The 24,889-nt window shown below is 46.7% G+C and overlaps 1 protein-coding gene across 3 annotated transcripts in view; it reads left to right on the top strand.

The window, feature by feature from the left end:
* The window catches only part of PRKCH (protein kinase C eta), a 124,122-nt gene that overhangs the window by 38,290 nt on the left and 60,943 nt on the right, over nt 1-24,889 (top strand). For all 3 annotated transcript variants that reach the window (XM_083839154.1, XM_083839153.1, XM_083839155.1), the window contains 5 exons: nt 17,592-17,742; nt 18,560-18,594; nt 20,082-20,170; nt 21,861-21,990; nt 22,901-23,028. In XM_083839154.1, the coding sequence (XP_083695280.1) occupies nt 17,592-17,742; nt 18,560-18,594; nt 20,082-20,170; nt 21,861-21,990; nt 22,901-23,028 (533 nt within the window). The remainder of the gene's footprint in view (nt 1-17,591; nt 17,743-18,559; nt 18,595-20,081; nt 20,171-21,860; nt 21,991-22,900; nt 23,029-24,889) is intronic.

Genomic DNA, 24,889 nt, shown 5'->3' with positions numbered 1-24,889 from the left:
CCATTGAGGTATTTGTCATAAGATCGTGTTTTATTCTTTTTTTTCCTCTTTTTTTCCTCTTTTTTTTTCTTTTTTTCCTCTTTTTTTTTTTTCTGGAAATGTGGAGACACAGTTGTATTGGAAATTTAATTTTTGGAAAGCAGCCCGTAAGTAACGCACAACTTGCAAGCCCAAAAGGTGACTTTCAGCTTGTTTGCCCCAATCTAGAGGGCAGCCGCTACCACATCCTCACTGCTGGTTATGGCCAGCTTGGCAGAGACTGCTTGAAGGCTGCGTGTGTCTATCTGTACGTACACATAAAACCCAAATCTCTACATTAGGAGCTTGCATTAGACTCCATCGAGGTAGAACATGGAGTTTCAAGCAATGTGATGTTTTAGGACTTCTGTTCATTTTCTTGTGACTTACGGATAGTGTAATTCTGGTGTGTTTCCTGCTTTGAAATGTAGCCAGCAACTGTGACGTGGTGTTGAAGAAAAAAAGAAAAAGTCAAGTAAAGTAAAAAGAAGGATGTGCCAGTGTCAGTAGATCCACTTTTCGAGCCATCCATGTGCTTCCACAGCATCTCTTTCTTACTTCTTTCAATAGACGGTGGAGACAGGAGAAAAATGCAATGGGGTTAGTGTGAACCGTGGGGAGACTCTAACTTTGAGAAAGCCTCCGAGGGCTCTCACTGAGCAAAGGTAGAGAGAGGGTCAGTGCCTGTTGCTGGTCTTCACACTGACTGGCCAGCGTGTGAATCGTTTCAGAGGTGGTTTTTTTGCAGAGCTAATTGTTTGTCTATAGAAATGGCCAAGTTCACTGAACCTCAGCCACCATTATGTAATTCCGGTAAAGCAAAAGACCGAAAAAGTAACTAAAGAGAGGGACAGAGAGGGGAGGAGGGAGGAAGAAAGAAGTCCCAAACGTTAGGTACACCCGAGACTCAATTATTTCGCTGTCCTAGAAAACATACCCAAAATAGACGGTCCCGGTGGTGTTGGCAGCTTGTACTTTTTGGCTTTGGGAGTGGTGGTTTTCTGTTTGATGAGAAGTTCTGTTGACCAAAAATATAATTTGGTTCTGCTTTATCCATTGTGAGAACGGAGGAAGAGGATGGTGCTTCTGTGACTGAAAGAAGCGTTCACGTGCCGTGAAGATGAGTGCCGTATAGAAAATACACGGTTGGTAGAAGATTAGTCCTTTGTAAATTCCTCCATGCCCATCTGTCGCTGCCTCCTGAGGTGTTTTGGCATGGACAGAAGCAGCAGAGCCGTGTTTGGGAGCCCGTTTGTAGGATTCCCACGTGTCCAGCTGGGCCTGGCTCTGGTTGGTGAGGGTCCCCCAGGGGAGGCAGAGGTGAGGCTGTTTGCCTTCCTTTACCTATTTTAAAGTCCAGCACTGGGTTAGTGGTTTTCTTTTAGTGCTGACGTTACTGCTTCTTCCTCAGACCTTTCTTCTCCCAGCGGGTGTCCCAGGGATGGCAATGAGACAGGAGCTTCTTCAGCAACTTGAACCCCCCCCAGATTTTAAATGTGTTACGTTTCCCCTGGAGCCTCTTGCTTCCTCAAAGGGAAACTCCTGTGAACATGGCTCTTCTGCCCATCGGTGGTAACCTGCTGTTCTGAGACAGGGAAGTACACCTGTTTCAGTTGTTAAAAAGAGAGGTAATTTTTCAGGAGAAAGGAACAAAGTGATAGGAAGCGAGGGAGGCCTAGTGAAATTACCCCTGCCCGCCTTTATTTTCCGTACTATGTGTATTTGTTGCTGCGCTAAGCCATATCCGATTATATTAACCCCCCTCGTTCGGCTGCTATTTCCTGTGCAAACTGGCCAGTGCAAAATGAGAATGGAAATCTCCTTACCTCGGGAGCAGATTTACCTCTCAGAGGCACAACCGTGGTCCTGCTGGCGGTGTGTGCGGGGCCTGGCAGCGCTCTCCTCTGCCCCGCATCTCCTTAACAGGCCTGAGACCCTTTCTCTTTTTCAAGTAAATAAAGTGGCTTCTGCTAGAGATGCCTTTGCTGTGAACGTGCTATGTCTATGAACACGAAGTGCGTTTTCAGCTGAGGAGCTGGGGATGGGAGCGGGGAGCAGTGGGACCAAGCAGCGCTGCAGTAAGGCCGCCGGGCTCTGCCGCAGCCCTGAGGACCACGGCTCTCGAGGAGGCTCTTCTGGGAGTCCCACCACTCCGGGAAGGCACCTGGAAGCACCCTGGCATGAAGACAGCGTTGGCAGGAGGCAGCTCCATGCCTCCAGCCCCGTGTGGCTGAGGTCCGTGCTTTTCCCAGCGTGGCACAACTCTTTGGGGTCAGGCTGGGCACCGCGAGGCCCCTGGCATGCACCTGGAGGACGACGTGAGCCTCTCTCCCTTCCAGCACTGGAGCCCCCCAGCTGCTTTGCCTGCAACACTGCCCTGCCCGGGATTCGCCACCTCTCTGGCTTATTTGCTATTTTTAATTTGGAGCGAAGCTAATGAAAGTAATACAAAGTAATGATTTGACTGAATTAATGAATGAAGCAAACTCCGTAGAAAATGAAGTGCTTCTATTTTAGTGCTTTGAACTCTTGTAATTTGCCTTTTTTTTTTTTTTTTCCTGACATTGCCACTCAAAGTGATAATTCTGGCTTGAGGTTCAGTTTTAATTTCAGTGTTGTGAGGTAAGTGGTGGTGGTGTTTTTTTTTTTCTTTCTTTCAGCGTCAGGAAAGACAAAGAAAAATTTGAGTTCTGGGCAAGAAATAGAACAAAGAGAATATTGAAAAGCCAAGTGGTGGAGCAGATATAGCACCCCTTGCTAAATATTTAATGCAGGTAGGCTTTGCAGCGGCAAGGAAGCCTGAACCTGCCTCTGAAGCAGGAAACGTTTCTTCAGCTTGCAGCTGTCACGTGGTGGCTTTGGGATGGTTTGTTCTCAAGCACCACAGGCTTTGTCTTCTGCTGTTGTTTTTCTTAGAACACGTTGTGTTTTTCTAATGCGAAATGGTTTTTGTCGTAAGAAATAGCATTTCCTCAGACAGGCACCAGCGAAGACCTGCAGCCCTGAAGTTTTAAGTGGTACAGCCTTTGTGCTAAAAAGGTCCGCGCTGCGTGCGGCAGTGTGGCTTCTCAGCCCCACCAAAGCTCTGTGGCAGACGCGTTATTAGCTTCTTGCACAAGGCAGAGAAAAAAAAATGTTTACTGGTCCTCAGTGACCTGCAGTAATAACTGTTTTCAGCCTGTTTTTTGAAGTCAGGGGAATAATTATTTGAAACTAGGAACCAAGAATGAAAAAATGTCCTGTTCTCAGCTGCTGGCTAGTTGGGCAACTCCTCTGTTTTGGGTTACTAGCCCGAGCCAGGCAGTTTTAAGGCATGTATTGGACGCTGCCCAGAGATCCTCCTGATCTGAGCAGGAAATATCAGTGTGGGACAGGGTAAAAATATGTTTGGCTGTTTTAGGTGCACAGCCTGAGAACAAGAAGGTCTTTAATGATGAGCCCAAAGTCTTACGTGGGACAGAGCAGCAGGGGAAGTGTTTTTCTATACTCCTGTATTTTTTTTCCCCCGATGCCTGATTGCTTTACAGTGGTCACAAATGTGCATGCTTCAGGCAAGGGATTTCCAGATGCAGCCTGTGTTGGGCCAGCTCTGTTCTTTGAGAAGGGAATAGGTCAGAACAATGTTGAGTTCCATGGGGGGAAAAATCCCCCCAGAGTGCACCCTTGAGAAGGCTGCGTCCTTATAGAGACTGGGAGCATCATCCACAGATGCTCTGCATCTCTGCGTGGGAGGTAGGCGAACTTCGGCACCTTCCAGCAAGGCTGGGGATGCAGTGATCAGTTTGAAAAGTATGAGGCAGTTCCAGAGGCTGATCTCAGCATCTTGATCTGCTGTCGCTCCCCTGGAGGTCACACTATGCCCCCCTGCGCTCCCGAGTCAGCCAGGCCAGCGGGAGTGAGAGTGGCTCCGTCGGCGTCACTAAGCCTGCATGAGCTAACAACAAGGATGTTAAAAATTTTCAGCAGCACTGAAGATCCAAGGAAAGAATTTTAAAGTCTGAACAACCACAAAGGACGACTCGGAGATCCTTTCTGCAGGGAGGTGCCTTTGGGTGATCTGAGAAACATCATTTGGGCTACGAAATGCCGGGAGCAGAAGGGGCTGGACGGCGTCTTCCTTAGGGTTTCATTTTTTTGTACCCTGGCACTCTTACATCTCACATATGACTGTCATCCATTAAAAAAAAAAAAAGGCAGTTTTTGAAAATTGAGTTTTCACAGGTAAGAAGGATTTCAATGAGGGGGGCAGAACTGTCTCCTTATTCTTGACTGCTGGAAGATCTGCGCCCTGGGAAATGAAGTGCTTTACTCGATGTTATGGAGGGGCTCTAATGCAGAGCCAGGAGGTGGACTGCCCCCAGCCCATTGTGCAGTCACCAGACCACCTTTATTTTCTGGAAGATGACTGATTTGAGCTCCATAGGTAGAGCAGTAAATCTAAAGCTGAGGGATTCTTGTAGAAATTCATGACTAGCCAAGATCTGCCAACTGTGTAGATATCCAGCCACTGTAGAAATAGAGCAAACAGCAATATTAGGGTTAACTTCACTTCCAGTGGGCTGTGTTTTGTCTAGGCTCTGAAAACCTAAATATAAATATGCAAGCTTGCAATCTGCTCTGGGATTTCAGTGTTCCTGGCGGTAATGAGGAACAGAGATTTTATTTTGCTTTATTTTGCCGTGATTCCTGGAAGAAGTGACGGTGGTTCCCAGAGGAGCTGCATCTATCTGCTCGGCCTTGGAGGACAGCGCTGTGCCGGAGTGCGTGTTTGTGCTGCAGCACAGCAGAGTGGCAAACGTGGGCTGAAAGGAGCAGAGCACGAAGCTGCTGGAGGTTGGGACCCTGATCCTGCGGCCGGGGATGACGACAGCAGCCCTGTCCTGGCTGCTCCCTGCCTGCTGATCATCCTCTGCTGACAAGGGCACCTGGATCACATCCTGCACCAGGGTGAAGGTGGGGTGCCCCGGGACATCGGCACACCTTCTGGCTGTGTTCGCCTTCCCCTAGGCCACAATTCCCGAGGTACCTGCCTGATCAAATAGGTGAATGGCTTACCAAAAGCCCAAGTAATTTGCATAGGGTCACCCTGTAAATCTGTAGCAGAAAAAGCCTGTATAGTTTGCTGTTGTTGTTTTTGTTAGGTTTTGTTTCATTTTAACCTCACCTCCACCAACTATTAAACTGGGCAACGTACCATTTAATATCCAGGCCTGACAACTCTGGATTTTGGAGGAGACTGCTCGTTTAGCTGGTACCACAACAGGCAAGGGTTTTCCTCGTGTCTGACAGCCCAGCCCGTAAGGAGTCCAGAAGCCTCTGGCACCTTGGGGCAGCGTTGGACTCGATGTGTGAGCAGATCCGCCGGGACTGTCAGCATCAGAGGATGTGCAAGGCTGTGAGGTAACAAAGTCCCAGTGGTCCACAGTGCTTCATTACCTGAGTTTACCTGGAAGGTGTTCATCTGTCGTTAGTGCTTGCTGGCCCCACAGATACGAGGAGAACCGACAGCATCAAGCTGCTTCTTGTTGTAGGTGTTGTGGCAGTCAATTCCTGCACTCTGTGGGAGTAGGATAATGCAAAGCCTTGGGAAATTTCCCCACAATCCTAAGAAAGTCTTTGGGAGGGAAAGAAAGCATCTGGGCTGAGCTGATCAGTGCCAGACAAGGTAAAAAGAAGTACAGGGACGTCTGCCACCTACATGCAACCCTAAATGTGCCCACACTTTTTTTTTGCTATTTAAACCTTGCCTTTCCAGTCTCCTCTACCCTTTAATTTGCTTTCTAAGATGAGGTAGCAACCTTTTTGGGAGAGCTGCTGGCCGCCAAGCAGAACAGGGTCTTCAGCCTTAGGTGAGCTGCAGTGAGCAGAGCTTGTCTTCAAGTGGTGCTTTCAGAGGTGGATCCTAATGCTCACAATTTATACGCCCCTGTTTTGGGCTGTTCCTGAGTGTTCCCAGCCTGAAATGCTGTTTGATGGGGTTTGGTGCCAGATGTTTTATGTTTGTTTTCTGGAATGCTTCAGCCGAAATGATTCAGTTGTTTTCCAGAACGAGATGCTGGATCAAAATACGGCTTTGAACAAAAAGAGCCTGGTGTCATTCTGCCAGGGTGACCTCAAGCTTGGCAGAGGAGAGGGTGGGAGGGATGAGAGCCTCCGCAGTCTCCATCTGCCTTCTGCTGCCTTTGGGAAAATATACCTGGGAAGAAGGACAGAGGACAAGAAGGTAGAAGGACAGAGAAATATAAAGAGAGATGGAAGGAAAAAGGAGACTGGGCAGGATAGAGATGATGCATGGAGGTGGCTAGAAGCTGTCAGGAACAAAGAGCTTAGAGAAGCTCAGAGGGTGGATAGGGGAGAAGAAAGATGTGTGGTGGAGGAGCTGGGGGGACGAGGAAGGGCCACAACAGAAGAGCTGTGACCAGCAGTGCCTGTTTCCAGCTAGAATCCAGAACCAAGTTTTTATTCCAGAATCTCAACTCTTTTCTCCCATCAAGGTGTGAAACTTGTTGAGCCAGTGTGTCCCGCTGTCACCAGTGCTGGATCTGCACAGCAGAGTGCAAACCTTGTACCTGTTTCTCACTTTGTTCCAGGGAGTGAGGACGGCGCTGTGTGCATGGGGCCTCAGCCCTGCTGGTGAGCTAGGGGAAGGCTGCCGCAGTTCCCGTGGCTGTAACTTGTTTTCAGTGATGCTTTAATTTGTTTTGAAATCATCTTAAAAATAAAAACCTTTTAATTTGAGGGATATCACTGAAGTTACAAAATCAAACCCTCAAATGTCAGGAAATGCTGAAATTTGTGCCTAACATCTGGCCTCCCTGTATGTTCGTGGTGCACACCCTGATAGCAGTCGTACTGCAGACCAGCCGAAGGCAGAGGAAGATGTCTCACCTCCAGCCTGCACAGCCCAGAGCACTTCAGGGATGGCTGAAGAATCTGGGGCCCCCGTCTGGTCCTACACACATTTTTCCCTGCATTGCCTTTGGTCCTGTATTTCACCTGCTAATGTGGGGTAAGGCGAGAAAAGCCAGTCCTTCAGAGAGAGGTGCCAGTGTCACAGCCCAAAGGGCTGATGGCCTCCAGCACACCAGGACCATCGCACACCGTAGCTGTTCAGGCACCCTCCACCCCGTGCGCGGGCACAAAGGGCTGAGTCCAGCAGCACGCAAGGCTTCGGGCTGTGCTGTCAGGATGCTTCCGAAGTCTGGATGTCAGTGACACAGATCCTGCAGAAGGCACAACGAAGTCTGGCTTCTTTTCCTCCCAAATTGTTTTCACGCCTCGCGTCGTGCCAACCGGGCTGTTTGTAGGGTGCGCGGCTAAACCAGGTTTGGGACCTGATCCAGCAGAGAAGTGCCTGTGTGGAGGGGAGTGCTGGAAGGAAGGCACGGCGCTGCTGTATGGGGGAAGAACTGCTTAACTCAGTGTAAGTACACTGTTGCGAGCATCAAGCCGTAGTCTGACTTTCATCTCGTGCCATTTGAGCCTAACCAAATTCCCTCCCCGTGTGTTCCTGCTCCATGGGGCACTGGGAAGGAGATGAAAGGAGCTGCAGACTTAGGTGTCTATCGCAAGCTGGTGGGGAAAGTGGCTTTCTTCCCGCTCAGCCACCTCTGCATCTTCATTAGTCGAGGAGGGTGAGATGGGAGAGCCCTCAGGGAGGCAGAGCACGTCCGCGTTACTGCTGCTCTTACACCTCGTGGAAAGGGCCGTCGGTTTGTGAGAAGGAAATTGGTTTGGTGGCGCTGGTGGCTGTTGGAGAGCTGGTGAAACCTGCAGGGGCCCTTCCCTCTGCGCAGAGATCCCGAGCCAAGGCAAGCAACGCCCTCTCCATGTGGCACCCAGCATTTTCCAGGCTGTAGCTGTGTGGATTTGGGACATCTGCTTTTGAAATCTCAGAAATGTATCTCCGAAATGGAGAAATATGTATCACAGTGTGAAAACCCTGTTGGGGGAGAGGTGGGGCAGTGGCATCGGTCGTGTCTGGCTGTGTTAGCCGAGCGGGAGGCTGTCTGGGACAGATGTCTTTTCCGAACACTGCTCCTCCTGGCCCACAGCCCTGCAGGAAATCCCTCTGGGGAACGATGATAATCCGCCGGCCCTGGGACAGGTGCGGTGCGTGGGGCAGAGCAGAAATGGTCCGCGCCATCTGCAGGAGTGCTTTTGGACGGGCTGTGAAGCGAAGCCAAATGCTATCTCTGGGCTGAGCACTTGCAGACAGATTATTTCCTCGCCGCATTACCAAGGTGGGACCGTCCTGACGAGAGGTGCTGCCTTTTGGCAAGCCTCTTCATGGCAGCAATAAGCTTGGGATACAAGAGGCTGAATTTATTTATTTTTTTGACAAATGCTTTGCTGCGGCGGCGTTTTGCTCAGCCTGTGGCGTGTGGGAACCTGCGTGGGAGAGCGACATGGTAAACAACCTGCTTTTTAAGGCTGTTGCAATTAGGGAACTTATTAGCAAGCTGCCACATGGAAATCTCGAGAGTACCAGGGATCGGCTGTGCAATCAGGGCTGAGTGTGCGGCCGGGCCGCTCGGGCTGGCTCTGTGCGACTTGGGTGACCAGTCGGCCGGGAGCTGCTGCAGGGAGGCTGCTGGTGACTCAGGTGCTGGGCATCCCTCCAAGGGAGCACAGAGCAAATGCCCCAGCAAAGACTTGGGAAAGGCTGAGGCACCGGTGATCTCTGCTGCACGGCCCCAACAGCAAGAAAAGGGGAGTGTTGAAGTCGCTTGTCCAACTCTGTTAACGTTCCCAATTAATTTCTGCCTGTCTAGGTTCCAGCTGTGCTTTTGGTTACAATTTGCTTTCCCACCGCAAGGTGCGGTGCCCCTAGTAAGGAAACTTGAGGTTTTATCCCAGGGATGGCTGCAGTGTTTTGTAACGTGGTTGCAATTTGTCAAATTGCTGCAAGACCTCGGGTCCTGCTGGATACAAGCTGCTTGGGTATTCCCATTTCAACAGGCTTTCTCTTCATCCCAGCTTCTTTATGCTTTTTGTCTCGTGTTACATAAAGAATATCTTTCTGGTGCCCCCTCTTTGGGACAGATGTTGAGCCTGTATCTCTCTGGAAAAGCTGCATTGTTTAAATATAAAGGCATGACTTCTAAGCAAATTTACTCGAGCGTAAAACCTTGTGTAACCACGCTTGTTTTAATACTCTTGCCTGATTTTGATTCTGAAGCTGGTCACGCAGCCCAGAAGAAGGACGTCCCTGGAGCATCTACTTAAAAATAGCACGAAGCTGCATCTGGTTAAAAATAGATGCCACTTGGAAACTCATGCTTTCCTGGGTAGGTAGGGCCTCCTCGTCGCGTGTTGTAACACCGACTGCAGAGCTACCGACGAGCGTGAGTTGCTGGCTGTTACAACACACACAAGCCCCGAGGCGTCGGGATCAGGGGAAAGTTCAGGATCTCCCTGCTGTTTGCCCAGCGTGCCAATTATGTGTTTCTCAAGGATTTTGCACAGGTGCTGCTAACTTTGACCTATTAATGCTGTCACCCCATCAGTAGTACTCGTACCCTTCAGCCAGCGCAGCGTAGTTTGAAATCTTCTAAAACTTATGGTACAGAGGGCTTCTGGTGCATGAATTAATCATGGGAAAGATCAAAGTTGCTTTGTTAGTTTTATTTTCCTGTTTTTAATGAATAATATATTTAAATGGTTTCCTTTCCCAATAAATCACATCTCAACATTTTTCTCTTCGGTTTAATAGATGGGAAGGACTAACAGGAGGTTTTACAATGGAAATTCACTTGCCTAAGCAGAAGGAAATAATAATGAGTATAATTGGCAAGGGGAGGAGAGAGAGGAATCGGTTCGTTAAGTCTTTAACGAGTGATGCAGTAAGAAGTACAAGGTACTAGTATTATTTGTACATCTTCAAGCAAGAAGGAGGATTTTCCCCATCTTATGGTAAAACTGAGACTCCAAGCAGATGTTCTGCTCTGTCCCCAGCTGGGGAGGGGACGCGGTTCTTACTGTTGTGTGGGTCAGCTTCAGGTTTTGGTTTCCTTTGTTGTTGCCTGCCCCTAGCCCAGATCAGCGTGACAGGGCTGGGTCACACTTGCACGCGGAGTGAGGCCGACAGGTCCGAGGAGCTGGGGAGGGGAACGCATCGTGAGCAGGCAGCACGGGGCTGGGGCCGGGTGTCTTTGCCCAGCCCGGCTGCACCTGGAAGATCACGTTCAGCTGCAGCCCGAGGGAAGGTCCCGTCTGTCATCTCGCTGGATATGACCTGACTAATTTATCCTGCTTTTACACACCACATGGGTATTGTGTGCCTCCTGCTGGGTACAGGCACAGATAGGAGTGGGCCTTTCAGTCACAGGGCCTATCTGGGGCTCCAGGGGGCTCCGTTCAGCCCTCCAGGTATCTGCTCTCTGTCAAGTCCCTCCTCCAATTTAAAATTAAAAACCTTTTCCCCTGGCATCTCCTCCTTGTGCATGTTGAGGCAGTTCTTAGCTGTTATCAGCCCAGCCTGGTATCTCTTTCAAACAAATATCACGAGGTTACCATCTCCAAACTAATGCAGAAACTTGTAGAGACAAAGACAAACTGAGCGTAAGAAAAACGTTTCTTGCTGTTGGCAGAGAAACACGTAGGTGAAAAATGGAGCTGTCCTTTTCCTTCTCTCACAGTGGTGTGGCTGAAAAGAGAAGGAAGAGGGAAGCACGGGGAAGTGGCTTTCCCATCAAACACATCCTCCTTGGCAGCCAGCATCTCTTCTGCAGCCTGTGGCCTGGACAGCACAAACTAGCTGGCATGTGATGATTTCCATTTCAGAACCTGGTCTTTTGTGGCATGGGGTTGTTCATGTTCATGGAAATCTTCCATTAATCTCCACATCCCGTTTCCTCTTCATTGTTACTCGCTACAGAAATGAATGAAGGAGCCTTACCATCACGTGTTGCAGCCTTGTACAGCATGCTGCGGTGCTTTGCTTCCTAACTGTCAACATCCACAAGCAGACTTCTAAATAAATTTAAAAAATCACAGAATTTATAAGAGCAGACATGGAAAATCAGATTTTTGAATTGCCCTGTGCGTGTCTGAAAAGCTGTGTGGCAATCATCATTAAATCTCTATGCAAAATAACTTGTATAGTATTCATAGCTGGTCTGTAGACTCCAAGTGGCAGCAGAATACACCCTTGCTGGTTGTTTTAAGTTTCTCAAGCTGCCTTCTTCCTCCTCTCTCACTTTCTCACAGGATTTATGCAAACAGATATAAAGCAGCTATTCCTCCTCGAGCCTTAGCACTAGGCTCTGCCTTCTGCTTCTCAGCCCTCTTTTCTCCCGTGCCTGTGGATGGCCCCTTGGCAGCCACGTGCTGGGCTCTCCAGCTCCGCAGAGCTCTCGCCTTGTCCCTGCACTCCTACATCCAAATGCTAGAGACTGCAAAGCAAATTGAACTTCCCCCAAAGGTCCTGGTGCTAACTTGAGACGTGTCTGCTCAGCATTGTGATCTCTTCCTCACCTGCTGTTGCTGCCGGAGCTTTGGCATCACAGTGTGATTCCAGAAATAAGCTTGTGATGGGATTTATAGCAGTAGCTGAACGCTGTCATGTTCACTAGCGCTGTTGATTAAACTTCATTGATCCTGTTCTCACTGCTGCTGCACTCCAAAATCATTATTCAGCCTCGATACTCAAATGCTGCTGATCACTTAGCACTGAGGGTGAGAGCTGAGACCAGTTTGTCTTAAACAGGGAAGAAAAACAAGGAAGGGGGTCTGCCCTACTTCAGCATGTGGGCGAGAACCAAAGGCCTTGCCTTGAGCGCGTAATTCTGTGTGACTTGATGCTCTGTTTGCGGCAACGATGATTGCACGTTCTGTGCATCTCTGAGACTGCTGAGAACACTGCTGCATACTCATGAGTGGGAAAATTCCTTTATTTTGGAGTCAGAGCAAATTGCTCTATTATTTCTTCTTGTTCTTTAAGACAGTGTTGACTGGTTGACATCTTAAAAGATGAACTGCCCATTAAAATGGCTTTTCTGTCAAGTGCCAGTAGAAGACACCCCAGCCCCGCCAGTACAAGCTAGTTCTTTCTCTGGTCTTCGTACCAAACTTCTCGCACTTTCAGAGGGGAAAAACAGCAGCTGGCTCAAACACGAGCCTCAGCCTCTGTTTGATGTGCCACATGTTTTCTTTGCTGTAAGCTTCTACTGGGATTTGAACCGATCTGTTTTCATGCACAGACTGATAGAAATTGCAGGAGGACAGAAGCTCACATGGATGTGAAGTGAAAGCGAACCGCTACCCATGTAGTTAAGAAGTTTTCTGGGGATATGCTGTTTCCCTTTGGCAGATTCACATGTCCAGGTAACTTATGAGGTGAACTGAAGAGAAACCTTTGCAGTCCTTAAGAAAGGAAAGGCTTTCAGTCTACAGCACATGTTCTGGGGAAGCAGAACAATCAGCTGTGGAAGTACAACTTTAGGTCGTAGCTTTGAAATCCTTTTCCCCTTTCAGAGTTGGGCTATCAGCTTCTTCAATGCTGCATTGTGTTTATAATGTTTTAATTAGGAAGGCTTCCTGTGGTTTTGACTATCCGTGGGATTGTGAAGATAAAACTCTTGGTTAACTGATATACCGAGTCCTTGTAAGGGATTTTTTCATAAGATACATGTTTTCCAGCTTGGAAAATAAACATCTGGGTTTAGCCTCTGTTTATTTTCAGTAAATAGGAAGAAGCCTGCTGTTAGGTGAGCATTGAGAGAGCTCCTGCACCACTGATGGCTGGAAGGGATGGGTGTGTGTTTTCCTTCCCGCCTCCGATGTAGGTGATGGTTTTTGTATCTGTTTCCTAATAAACCCTCCCACTACTCGCTGCCAGGACATGGGCTAGGAGGGCTGTCAGCCTGATCCCAGCGGTTGTTACTCTGTGCTGCGGCGCTGGTGAGGGGCTGTGAGCTGCAGCCGCTGGCCTCCAGTCTGCTCACATGCTTTTGGCAGTCTAGTGTGTCCTGTGCTTGGGCTCCACTCCATGCCTGTATGGTGTTCAGTATGATGGGATCTTGCTTGGGGTGCTCCTAGGGGAGCACAGGGTAGCACGCATACTGGTACAAATAAAAAAGGCTTTGTTTTTAATCTATTAGCATTATTGCTTAAGGCTTTTTACATTGTTTTTTGAATGTCTTTCTTTCAAAGGCAAGTTTTGTTGACATGTGCTGAACTATAACACTAGAGAGCTTCGTGTGCCAGGGCGTACCCGAACACTTGTAGTGCCGGCGTTACGGCAGCAGTGCTGAGATTGGTTTCTGATGGGTGAGCTCTGACACGCTTTGACTACTCCGAGGTGAGCAGTGACGCCACAGCACTTCATGCTGCAGCTTTTCCGTCTGTCTTACTGCTGTAGTTACGCCACCGCTGTAAGGACTTAACTGAAATAAACCCTTGGAATAAAAAAATTTTTAAAAAAGTGTTCCAAAAAGGCTTGTTGAGAAATGAATTCACCTGTCTCTCCAGCAGAGCTTGCTTTGTCTTTCCTGCACCAGGAGGAGCTGAGCTCCAGCCAGGGCTGCTGGAAGGAGCAGTGGGTAGTGGCACTGAGCAATACGGATAAATAACTTCGTTACAGCAGTTGTGCTTAATTGTCCGAAAGGTATGCAATGGGGAAAGGGGGTTCTCTGTCCGGGAAGGCAGGCTCAGGTGGGCTCGGGGGCAGGCAGGGCAGGGTGTCTGTGCTGCTGGCTGGGTGAGCGGGGCACCAGTGCCTGCAGCCATCCCCGGATGACTCGGTGGGTTATTTATTCTCCTCTCCCTCCACACGCATAATTTCCACTGGCATAAACACGTGTTGGGCCTGAGTGGAGAAGAGGAAAGGGGAAGAGGCTTTTTAGTACTTGACTTTGTAGTCACTTTTACAGATAGCCAGGCGCAGTAAATACCCCATAGTTACAGACATCCAAATTTAACCATCAACGCAGACAACTCCCTTCACTGGGTAATTACTTGCTTGTTTTTATAGCAGTATGTGGACATCCGAACCATTCGTGGTGGCTTGTTGCTTCACCAGAGATTAGAGGCTTTTAAAAGTCTGGGTCTTCCTAAAGTGGTCTAGAGCTGCTTTGTTTGGCAAAATCCTGTCAGCACGTGAGCAGGAAATCCATGTTCTGTAGGAAACTCTCCAGAGACTGTGAGCAGAAAGACTTCTGCAGCGACCTTACACCCTGTGACACTAAAGGCACGGGGGCTGTGCTGGCCACCACCAGTGGGTGGTTTCGGCCCACAGCCTCTTGAGAGCGATGCTGTGGGTGGCTTGGCGTATGTGGTGCTTGTGTGCTGAGGAATTGCCATCCTGGTGAGGGCTGGCTCTCGGGAATAAGGTGGTTTTGGTGGTAAGGATAGCTGGTGGTGGTGGTCCGCCATTTCAGAATTCAAGGGCCTTGTTGTCGGGGGGCTGAACTCACCCGCTCCGTGCCGTGGTGTGAGGGGTCAGGGAGCGCTCGGGCCCTCTGAAGGAGGAATTTATTCTGTGGGACGTGGCCGTGTATTTGGATCAACCAGATTGCGTGGTGGATGTCCTCCTGCAGCCCTGAGGCGTGCTGGGCTTTCCCTCGCATTTTCAATCCAGACAGCATCAGGAAACGGGGGGAGCAAATACCCAAAAGAGCTGATTCCATGTTGAAAGTATCGCAGGCCCTGCTGAAGTCAGTCTTCTGTTTAATAAACCCTAAATTTGCTGTAACTTAATGGGGGATGAACATAAGCATGGGTGTGAGGATCACCTGGAAGACCTGTACCTGGAGAAATGCACAGGATAATGCAACAGCGTAACGTGGGAAAACGTGAAATTTGAGGAATGTTTTAAATATTAATAACCCTTTGTGAACCATTTCAAAACCGTGGGCTGTCTGAAAGCAGGCTGAGCCCCAGGCCGCGCTGCGTGTCCTGCTTGGTAGTGCCGTGGGCTGCTTTGCTCTTATCCGCCTGGGGCCTGCTCGTGGCGGGGGGCTTTTATCCCATGCTGGTCCCCAGGGGGAACCGTGACAAACAGACCTACGTGAGCTAAACTGGGAACGTAATTCCCTTAAACTCTGGTAAATGGGAGCGCATGAGCTTAGGGGGGTCAGCTGTTGGGCTTCTAAAGGAGCAGCCGGTGCGAAGCAAGCTGGTGACCGGGCTGCTGCTTTCGGTGATTGAAATCTGTGCTCAGCACCCACTCCCAAATGCTTCTCTTCGTTTTCCATTCCTTGGAAGTTCTCCTGTGCGTGCTGAGCTCCAAGCCAGAAAACTGCCAACTGAGGTTTTTGGCCCTGATCCAGAAAAACACTTAAGTGTAAGCTTACACCTAGACAAAGGGTAAGTTCGCTTGAATTTAAAGGTGGGCAAATTCCAAAATAATGGAAGGAAATTTCTGATTTTTTTTGTTTTTTATTCTCTCACACGAAGTTTGAGCTCAGCGAAGGAACTGGCTTCCTCTTTTGGGGAAGAAGGATGAACTGGTTGACCTCTTGAAGTTCTCCTCAGCCATGTTTTCCGTGGTAGATAACAAGGCTATTGAAATTGCGCAGCGATGATTGAATGTTTGGAAGGGATATTAAACCTCCGCACGTCAGCTCGCACTTCTGGAGATCAAAATGACATCTTGTGTGGGGGAAAGAGGCAAATTATCTCACAGCTGCAGGGTTCCTCCATCTTGCTGTCATGTGTTCCTGGTTGCCCACCGACAGAGGCAGGATGCTGAACTAGATGGGCCAATGTTGTGATTCAGCCTGGCAATTCCTGTGGTCCCCTGAGTCCTGTTGGCTTCAGTGAGAATTAAACACACATTTAAGCACTTCCCTAGAAGGGCAGGCTTTTCTACACTTGTCTTTCTGAGCAACTGCTTGAAGCTCGGCAGCGAAGAAGGCAGGTTTCTTTTTAAGTGCTTGGATGAGCCATACTACATCCTTTTTTCTTTTAATGGGAAAATCCTAATTTATAGTGTGCTTCCATTTTAAAAATAAATGCAAGCTGTTTCACAGTCAGGCCAAGCTCCGTGTCACAGTTAAGTCGTTGGGTATGAAGTTTCCAGTCGGTGCCTATGGAAGTGCACAAATGGCTGGGAGAATGCAGTAGAAAAAAAAGCAAAACTGAGCTTTATGGCTGGCTTTGCTTCGAAACCTGTGTGGCAAGAACACTCAGAGGAATACATCATGTGGCTTGCATCCCTTTGAAGTGGCTGGGTTCAGCGCTGATGGGACGGCTTCCCTAATCTCCACTCTTAGAGAAAGGACCAGGAAATGTGCCTGTGATGTGGGACTCTTACACTTCAAGCCTTGATCAGGTCGATGGCTTTTTTTTTTTTTTTTTTTTAGCAGTTAATCAACAAAGCTAGTTGAAAGCAGGGAAATGCTCTGCCCCCTTTTTATGGGCAAATGAAGTGGTACGGGAACAGCTGTGTTTGGGTACGGCTGCCGATCAGCTGCTCTGGGACGATCAGAGAGCTGGGAAGTTTACAGACCGCCTGCTCTTCCTGTGGCATTATATCTATGCAGAGGGGTTTGGCAATAGCAGGCTTCTGTCTTGCAGCAGTCTGCCCTCGAAACAGGCGTCCTGAGTGTGCTGGTGCACGCTGTCCTGCAGCAGACTCCAGCATGTGTCCCCAGGGTGCACTTGTTAGGAGGGCCTGCTCCCATCCTTTGGAAGGCAACTGACTTGAACACTGCAAATTTTCTTTCTTTCTTCTGAGGCAAGTGTGGCCCAGATGAGGCTTTGATCTGGGAAGCTCAGATGAGTCTGACCTGGTCTGTGCAAGGATCCCAGAAGCCAGATGGCTGTGGTTTTTAAGACAGATGTCTGCTGCTGTATGTGAATGACTTTCTGGATCCAGGGCTCAGTTCTGTGTTTTAAGAGTGACTTGTTCTGTGTAAACTGAGCTTTGCTTGGGAATTGTTATATGGCTGAACTAAACCTGCTTTTAAAAATAAATAAATAAATAACAGTAAGTTTTGAGATGATTGAGTTTTGCAGTGCCAACGGCTCCTGGTGCGTTGCTCTCTAGAAATATAAAATGTTATCTGTCCTTTGGTAAATGAGCCCTTTAAAGAAAGTGGAGAATGACACATAAAACCAAACAGCAAAGTCACTACAAATGGTGATGCTGAAGCATAGCATGAGGATACTGAAGGTGGATAAACACTATTCAGCAAGCAAGTGATGGCTTTGGCTCAGCACCACCACACAGGGCTGGTCAGTCAGTTGCACGCAGTCACATTTTCAGAAGTTACTACCCAAAGAGCTGTGAGTTGTGATAACTCATTAGCCTTGAGCTTCTGGTCTGTTTACACCTTACGAATCAATGTGTTAGTGACATGTCTCAACATGGGAGAGGAGTGAGAGGCAGATGGGAAGACGCAGTTATTTATAGATGAAGAATGTAATTTTGAGATTTTGGCCTTTGCCATTAACGTACTCTGTTGCCTTTCCCAGATGCTTTCCTTGTGCTAGATCCTAATTATCCAACTTCTAAACCAGGGATGTAATCGTGGCCTTTGAAAGCATTTTGTGCCATAGCAAAAAGTGGGGTAGCAATTGTGCACAACAGTGCTAATGCTTTGTTGCTTTTTGTTTTTCCTGCATAGGAACCCTCCCGAGGGATCGAATTTTTAAGAACCTCACTCGGAAGCGCCAGCGGGCGATGCGAAGACGAGTGCATCAGGTGAACGGGCACAAATTCATGGCTACCTACCTGCGACAGCCAACGTACTGCTCACACTGCAGGGAGTTCATCTGGTAAGAATTGCTCAAAAGCAGTGGTGCGGACCTTCCTACCCTTTATGTCTTGGGGACTGACATGCCATCCAAGATGCTGAATCAGTTACCCAGTAGTTTACCAAGGGCTATCAAAGTGACTCCCCATGCCTACCAGGATGACCAGGGTACTTTTACACTGCAAATTGGAATCTGCTGCAGAGAGGCCGGAGCTGATGTGTTGGCTGGATGCTGGAAGCCAACTGGGAGAATGTGGGGATAGGACAATGTTCCTTGCTTGTAAGTGCAAATGTTATTTCAGGAAAAGAAGTAAAGAAAGACCACAAATGTTAGTTTGAGCGGAGTTTTGAGGTTACAATGAGAAAAACAGTTGCTTGAAAAACTAGAGAAAATATCTGAGAACAGAAAAGCCATCAGAGGAGGTGTAAGGTGTGGGATGATATGTGTGGGGGCGTAGGCAGAGCAGGGAGAAAAACTTACATATGTCTCAAAAGAGCATGGAGTAGGAGAGATAATAACAGGGTGTGGGCTGTTGGGATCAGTCTAATAAGTGTGGTGTGTGTTGTAATAAAATGAAGTATTTCAGAAACTAGAGTGAGGGGGAATTTGAAGAATAACACGTACATTGACAGCCTTGCACTGTAAGCTCTGGCCCTGGCAGTGCTTTGCTACACTTACACCCCCCCAGTACTGAATTGCACCCTTATTGCTGGGCAGTTTTTCCCCAGGGATCTGGTCATTTGGGATCCTCTTGCCTTTTGGCTCTCTTTTCTGTAAATGGTCTGCAAGAAGGCTGCTTTACTGCTACTAAATTCTGTTCATGTTTTGCTTTGCACAGGGGCGTGTTTGGGAAGCAGGGATACCAGTGTCAAGGTAAGGTGCTCTGCTCGGGCTCTGTGTTTGTCGGGTGTGCTGCCTCAGGAGCACTTCCCTGTGCAGCTGGGATGTCCTGTGGTTACGAGCTTCTCTGAAGTCACCACTTATCTTCCTCCTCAGCCAGCCAAAACCGTGCACTAGAGCAGCTGTCAGTCTGGTGGCTTGAATGCGTGTAGGAACAATCACCCACGCTCATGCAAACACCCAGGGGTCCAGTTGCTGTGTTTCACCCACAGTTTTCCTCCTGTACAGATCCACCAAGTTACTGAGTGTGTGCAACACCTGGCTAGGCTTGAGAAACCCAACGTCCCTTCAACACAGTGTCCAGCTGATACTAAAACACAAAGCACCTTGCTGGAATGGCCACCCTCTTCCTTTCTCTCCCTATGTAGATAAACAAAGTGAAATTTAGGATGTGACTTCAAAGGGCAGTCTCGGGGCCTGGTGCAGCACTTGTGTCTGAATGCACGTTTTGGCTGAATGGCTGTACAGATGTATGTGGTCCTCGTTTGCACTTTATTTTAGTTCCTTTCCCTTTTTTTCTATGGTAAGGTAGCAGAACTACTTGCTTCACAAGTGCATGGTCACCCAGGCCTTCTAACACAGCCTTCTTGTGCAATACAATAGGGCACTGGAGTGTTGATATGCAAGGAAGCTGCATGTAAACCAAATGGGTATCTTGCATAAAATCTCTGGGTGAAATTGAATGTTACTGGTAGACCCTTGTGTATGTAAGCTTAAGTCAGCTACAGGTGGAATAGTGCGGGACCCTGCAACGCATCTGCAACTTACTTCTTCCATTACAAAAATCTCCTTGCCCAGTCAGTAGCTGTGGCCATTAGTGTTGGCTCCAGTGCACGCAGGGTTATGGAGTGGAGGAATCCAAGTTCATTCCAGCCAAGCCAGCTTCAGAGCTGCAGAGAGCCCTGCTGTGCTTTAGGGCTAATTAATCCTCTTGATTGGGACTAGCTGATTAGCCTAGACCCAGCACCGTTCTGCTGCAGTTGCCCAGCTTCCCAGATGCAGGCATTGCACTGACCCTAACAAACTAACCTGGACAGCACTCAGTTGGGTATCCAACAGGAGAGACGCTTTGCCACTGAGATGTAGGGATGGCTTTTGGTATCTCAGACCTGTGTTCTCTAATGTTGTTTGTGTATGTGTGTGAAATATCCCAGGATAAGTACAACAGCATTTTTAGGGAGCTCATTTTACACTCGTGTTTCTCTTTGCATCTCCCGTATTTTGTGGCAGCCGTTTTCTAGTCAGTATGAATGATCCAGTGCAAAATTTCTTTTGCAGTGGGTTGTAGATGAACCTCCAGATCTGTTAGGAGATTTTGGAAATTCTGAGCCACCCTGATTATTTTTCGCATTTTTACTGTGTCCTGATAATATAAGTGAGCCATAAAGAAACCAGCTGATGGGGTGATGTGTTCTGAGTCTTTCAAAAGCTCTTTTCAGCATGCCTCTTTTATTTCCTAGTATGCACCTGTGTTGTACACAAGCGCTGCCATCATCTAATTGTTACAGCTTGCACGTGCCAAAACAATACTAACAAGAACGATCTCAAGGTAAAGTCATGTTTGTTGTTTTGGGTCATCGTAATTTGTGAATCTTCAGGATTGTCTGGGCATTTCCCTGTCATAGAACCTATTCTGTGCTACCTTCATTCATGGATTTAAAAATGAGGAAGAATGATAGGGACATGCATCCCTATCATTATGATATTACATAGGCTGTGTAATATCATCTAGCTATTCCACTATCTAGTTAATTCCACTAACTGGTTGGACCACCACATAGTTTAGGAAGGGTCTTCATCTGAAGACATCAAGAAATAGCAAACCAAACTGTTTGCCTTGGTAATTTTCCTTCATGATTAACCACGTCATCATCAAAATTTGGTGCCCACCTCTTAATGTGGATTCCTCTGGCATTAAAATCCAACCACTGCTCTTTGTTTTGCCTTTTTTATTTTTCTTTTTCAGTAATTTTAAGTGCCCATTTAGTCACTGCACCACACCTTTACTCTATGAAATTATTTATGTTGTAATAAAGAAACCCTTGCATAACTTGTGTTTCTGAAGGCTTTCTTCTGTGCTAGTTTTGGCTGTATTTGACAGGAATAACATCCCCACCTAAAACAGCACTGTGCATTGCATCTCATTTCTATAACTGGAAATTGTTTAATAACTCTTTGAGGAAATTCAATTGAAATGTTCTTAATTGGGAGGTAGATCTATTGTATCCCATGCAGAAACCTTTCTAGTGCATGCAAGCAATTGCCTTTCCTCATTATTTCTTGACTCAGAACTGCTGAGCTAGACTTCTTAAAATGACCCCTTGCCAAACCAGATAAAAATAAATTAAAATTTTTAAGGCTAAAGTGCAAGTCTAATACTGAATCATCATCCCTGTACCTCATCCCCCCTTTTAGCATTGTGAATGGTATATAACATATTTAAACTGCTTTAAAAGAAGACAGAGGTGAGGAGGCACCACTCGCTTTAAACTCATCATTTCAGTAGCCCCTCTAGCTTTTCCTAAGTGATGGCTTCCCCTAGTCACTCTTCCAGGAGCTGCTTGTTGAGACACAAATTAGAAAGTAATGAAGAGGTTAAATGGGAATGGATTCTTTCAGCTGATGTAACCTTTTCTAAGGTGTCTTTGAGATCTGAAAGATTCACAGTTGGAAAAGAACAAAGTCAAAAAGGGGATGACAGCAAGCTATGAAGCTAAATGTGGGCCTGAAATGAAAGAGGAGGGTGAGAAAAGAAATGAGAACTTTAGGAGGAGCTGGGAAAACTATTCAATATTGAATTTAATGAAATCAGCCGTTTGACATAAAGTTACGTGTTCGCACATAGTATGCAAGTTAGTCATTTGAGAACTATTTAGTTACAAATTGCTGTAGCTAGCAATTTATATTTGGCACTTTAGTATGATAGGTTTGTGATGAGGTAATCCATGCTTTCTAATTCTAAGTTTGTTTTAAGAATTTAAAATTGCCTGGGCAGCCTTCTTTAAAATCTGCTTTGTCAGATATTCGAGCCTGCCCGGCAAGTAAGCCAGAGTAGATTCTCTGCAAACGAGATTTCAGTCAGGGTTCTTACAATAAATCTCAGTGAAGTGATGGATTGGGATGTTTTCTGAGTTGGAATTATTTTCACGGTTCTGCAGTTAAATGTCAGTATGTAAATGAACTTTGGTTTATGTGTATATTTGGATGTTTATATCTCTGCTTTTCTTTTGGTCCCTCAGGTGACTGAACAGAGGTTTGGAATCAACATTCCTCATAAGTTCAGCGTCCACAACTACAAAGTCCCAACTTTCTGTGACCACTGCGGTTCCTTACTCTGGGGAATTATGCGACAGGGCCTACAGTGTAAAAGTGAGCAGCTTCTTACTGTAGTCTTTTCACATGATATATATTTTTAGACTCTCAATGCACTGTGTGAGCTCGATTTGTGCAACCAAGAGAAGGACAAGCAATAAATATTCATCTTTGCAAGAGTTACAAAAATGCACATCTACTTTTTAATATCAGGTTTCCAGAAGGACTCAAATTTTTACTCTCAGCACAGCTCTGTTTAGCTTGCACTGTTGAAAATATTCTTGGGTGTTGCTGCTTCCTGCATCATTTTTTCTCTTTACCTTATCTGTCCTAATTAGATAAGGCAGCAAAAGGCATCCAAAGAAAAGAAGGTCATTGCCACAGGTTGACTAAACTGTCATACTGTTACTTGATGACAAAACATCCACGTTTTTGTTTCAGTGATCTAAACTGTAAAGTCCTATAGGTAACAATCTCCATTTGCCTTCATCTCCCACAAGAGGTCGTATGTGCGTCCATGAGTGAAAGCAAGAAAGATTTTACTTCCCATTAATCAACGTATCTCTAAAATTAGATATCTGCAAATGCAGGGAAAGTTTGTTGCTAATTCTGTGGCATTATAAATCCTAATTTTAATTGAAGGCATGGCTGCAATGTTATTTATATACCTCACAAACATACTTGAGCTTATGAATAGCTTCAGGTAATATAGCACCCTACTTGGAGTGTTTGAGGTATGCTCACGTGATTTTCAGGAGTTTATTCGCTTATACGAGTGTTAATCTTGTTTCTGCTGAGATCAGTGGCAAAAATACACTCTTTGTTCAGATCCAGGGTGGAGTCTGGTCAGTATATTTCCTGAAGCTGAGCAGTCCTTTGCTAAGTTATTTCTCAGCAATAAATCCCTCTAAGTTACTCTAATTGTTCCTTTGCTTTTACTTTTCACCCCTGCCATCGCCCTTGTCAGTCTGTAAAATGAACGTCCACATCCGATGCCAAGCAAATGTTGCACCAAACTGTGGGGTAAACTCAGCAGAGCTCGCTAAAACCTTGGCGTGCATGGGCCTGCAACCTGGGAGCATTTCCCCAAATTCGGTGAGTCTTTTTCTTTTTTCCCTCCTCTATTTGTAAATGTTTACATCTGAGTCCAATCTGTATGCATACAGGAGAAATCAGAGACTTCAGTTATGACAAGTGGCATTGGCCAGGGGGCTGCATGTGTAGGCTGTTGCTCTGTGAAACTTGTGGCAAAGATTTCACCTGAAAAATGGATGTTTTCTATCCAGATTTACCATGGTGGAGGCATCAGTCTATAAATGTTACTTTGTTTATGTTTCGTAGTGGTGTGACTCCATTGATGCTTGCATCTGTTTGGCCTAAATGAGAGTATCAGACCCCAAACTAATAATTGTCAATGCAATTCATGCCATACCTTTCTTCAGCCTTTCCACAAATACAAATGCACTGCCTCTGTATGTGGTTGGTGGTAGAGCAAAAGACGAGCTAAGCAAGAGGCCCACGTTCTCTTCCTAGCTTTGTCACCAGTTTTGAGTCATTTGGGGCAATCCGTTTCATGATTTACCGCTCTTTCCCCAGCTAAAATTCAAGGTCACTGTCAACATAGCATCATCTCTGGTCTTTGTGGCCCAAGCCAGGGTCCTAGTGAGATTACTGCTAGAGCTGGGACATATGTGTTACAATTTTTGTCTGTCAATATTTAAGGCACCCTAAAATTCAGCTGTTGTGTACCTGAATGTATTTGGAGAATTTAAAGGACAGTATAAGAGCTTGAGTGATAATGTCCATACACAATACCAGAAGTCAGAGCTGTTATTTGGTAATAAATTGGTTTTCATGAAGCGTTTTTTTTATTTTTGCTAGCAGTTTTGAAAAGTCAGTTTGAAACCCCAATAACCCATAGTAAAACACTAGACATTTTTATTTGACCTACATATATGTATTCAAAACCAAAAGATAATCGCCAGCTGTAGTTAATCTTGTTAGTCAGCTGCGCTGATCGACCACATCAAGCTTTCTCAGCCTAGCATGCTCATTAAGCTGTGCTGTCCTTTTTGATTTCAGTTGGCTCATAAAAAATGGGACTTCCTTGTTTTCCTGCTTCGTGCTGTAGCAGTTCAGGGTTCAGTAATTCCTGGAGGTACATGGAAACACAAGCCACACACCCCCAACTTAGTTTTGTAAAAACCATCGCTTTTTCACGTTCATGGTTTGCATAATATATATGTCAAAAGAAAATGAGACCAGGAAAATAAAAATCTGTGCTTGGTGTTTAGCGATCTCCTCTTCTTACGTGTCAGCTAAAGGCTCCAGTTAGTGTTCAGAAGCTTAAACCTGGGAGTTTTCTTGGGTGTTATCCTGAATGGTTTTGGTTCTTTCTGCATGGCTGAGGTTACCATTTCTGTGGCAGCAAGGGAAGGCTTCCTGTGCAGGGAAGAATTTTGCTTTACATCAGAGCAGTCACAAGGTGGAGCTCAAGAAGTCCCTGTGACTTTGTTCGCACCAATAAATTAAACAAAAGTACTTCTAGTTTGTGTGCACACTCGTACGTGAAAAGCAGTGAACAGAGGGCACTGGGGATTGACTTGGTCTTCACATACTGCAAAACCAGAAACTCTAGAAATGCTTGCTAATGCTGATACAATTCCTGAAAATGCAGACACACATTGCTGGTGTGGGCAAGAAAAACATTCGTTTGAATTTGTGGCAGTAGAGGAAGCCAGGAGCACGGCTGTGGGAAAGAAAACTATTTTGAGGCTTGGGTTCCACTATGGGCTTTTCTTAAGAGTCCTCACATCAGGTAGAAATGTAAGAGAATCAGAGGAAATCTGTTTGGATTCTGGATTTCACCAGCACCTCTCATACTGCAGAAATGATGCTTTTCGCTCTGATGTTAGAAGGAAGACGTTTATTTACACACTTGTCTTATTTTTTCTGG

The sequence above is a fragment of the Anser anser genome (genome assembly GCF_964211835.1).
Source record: "Anser anser genome assembly, chromosome: 5".
Classification (NCBI taxonomy): Eukaryota; Metazoa; Chordata; class Aves; order Anseriformes; family Anatidae; genus Anser; species Anser anser.
Note: the sequence above shows the minus strand (reverse complement) of the source record. Positions and strands in the feature narration are given on the sequence as shown.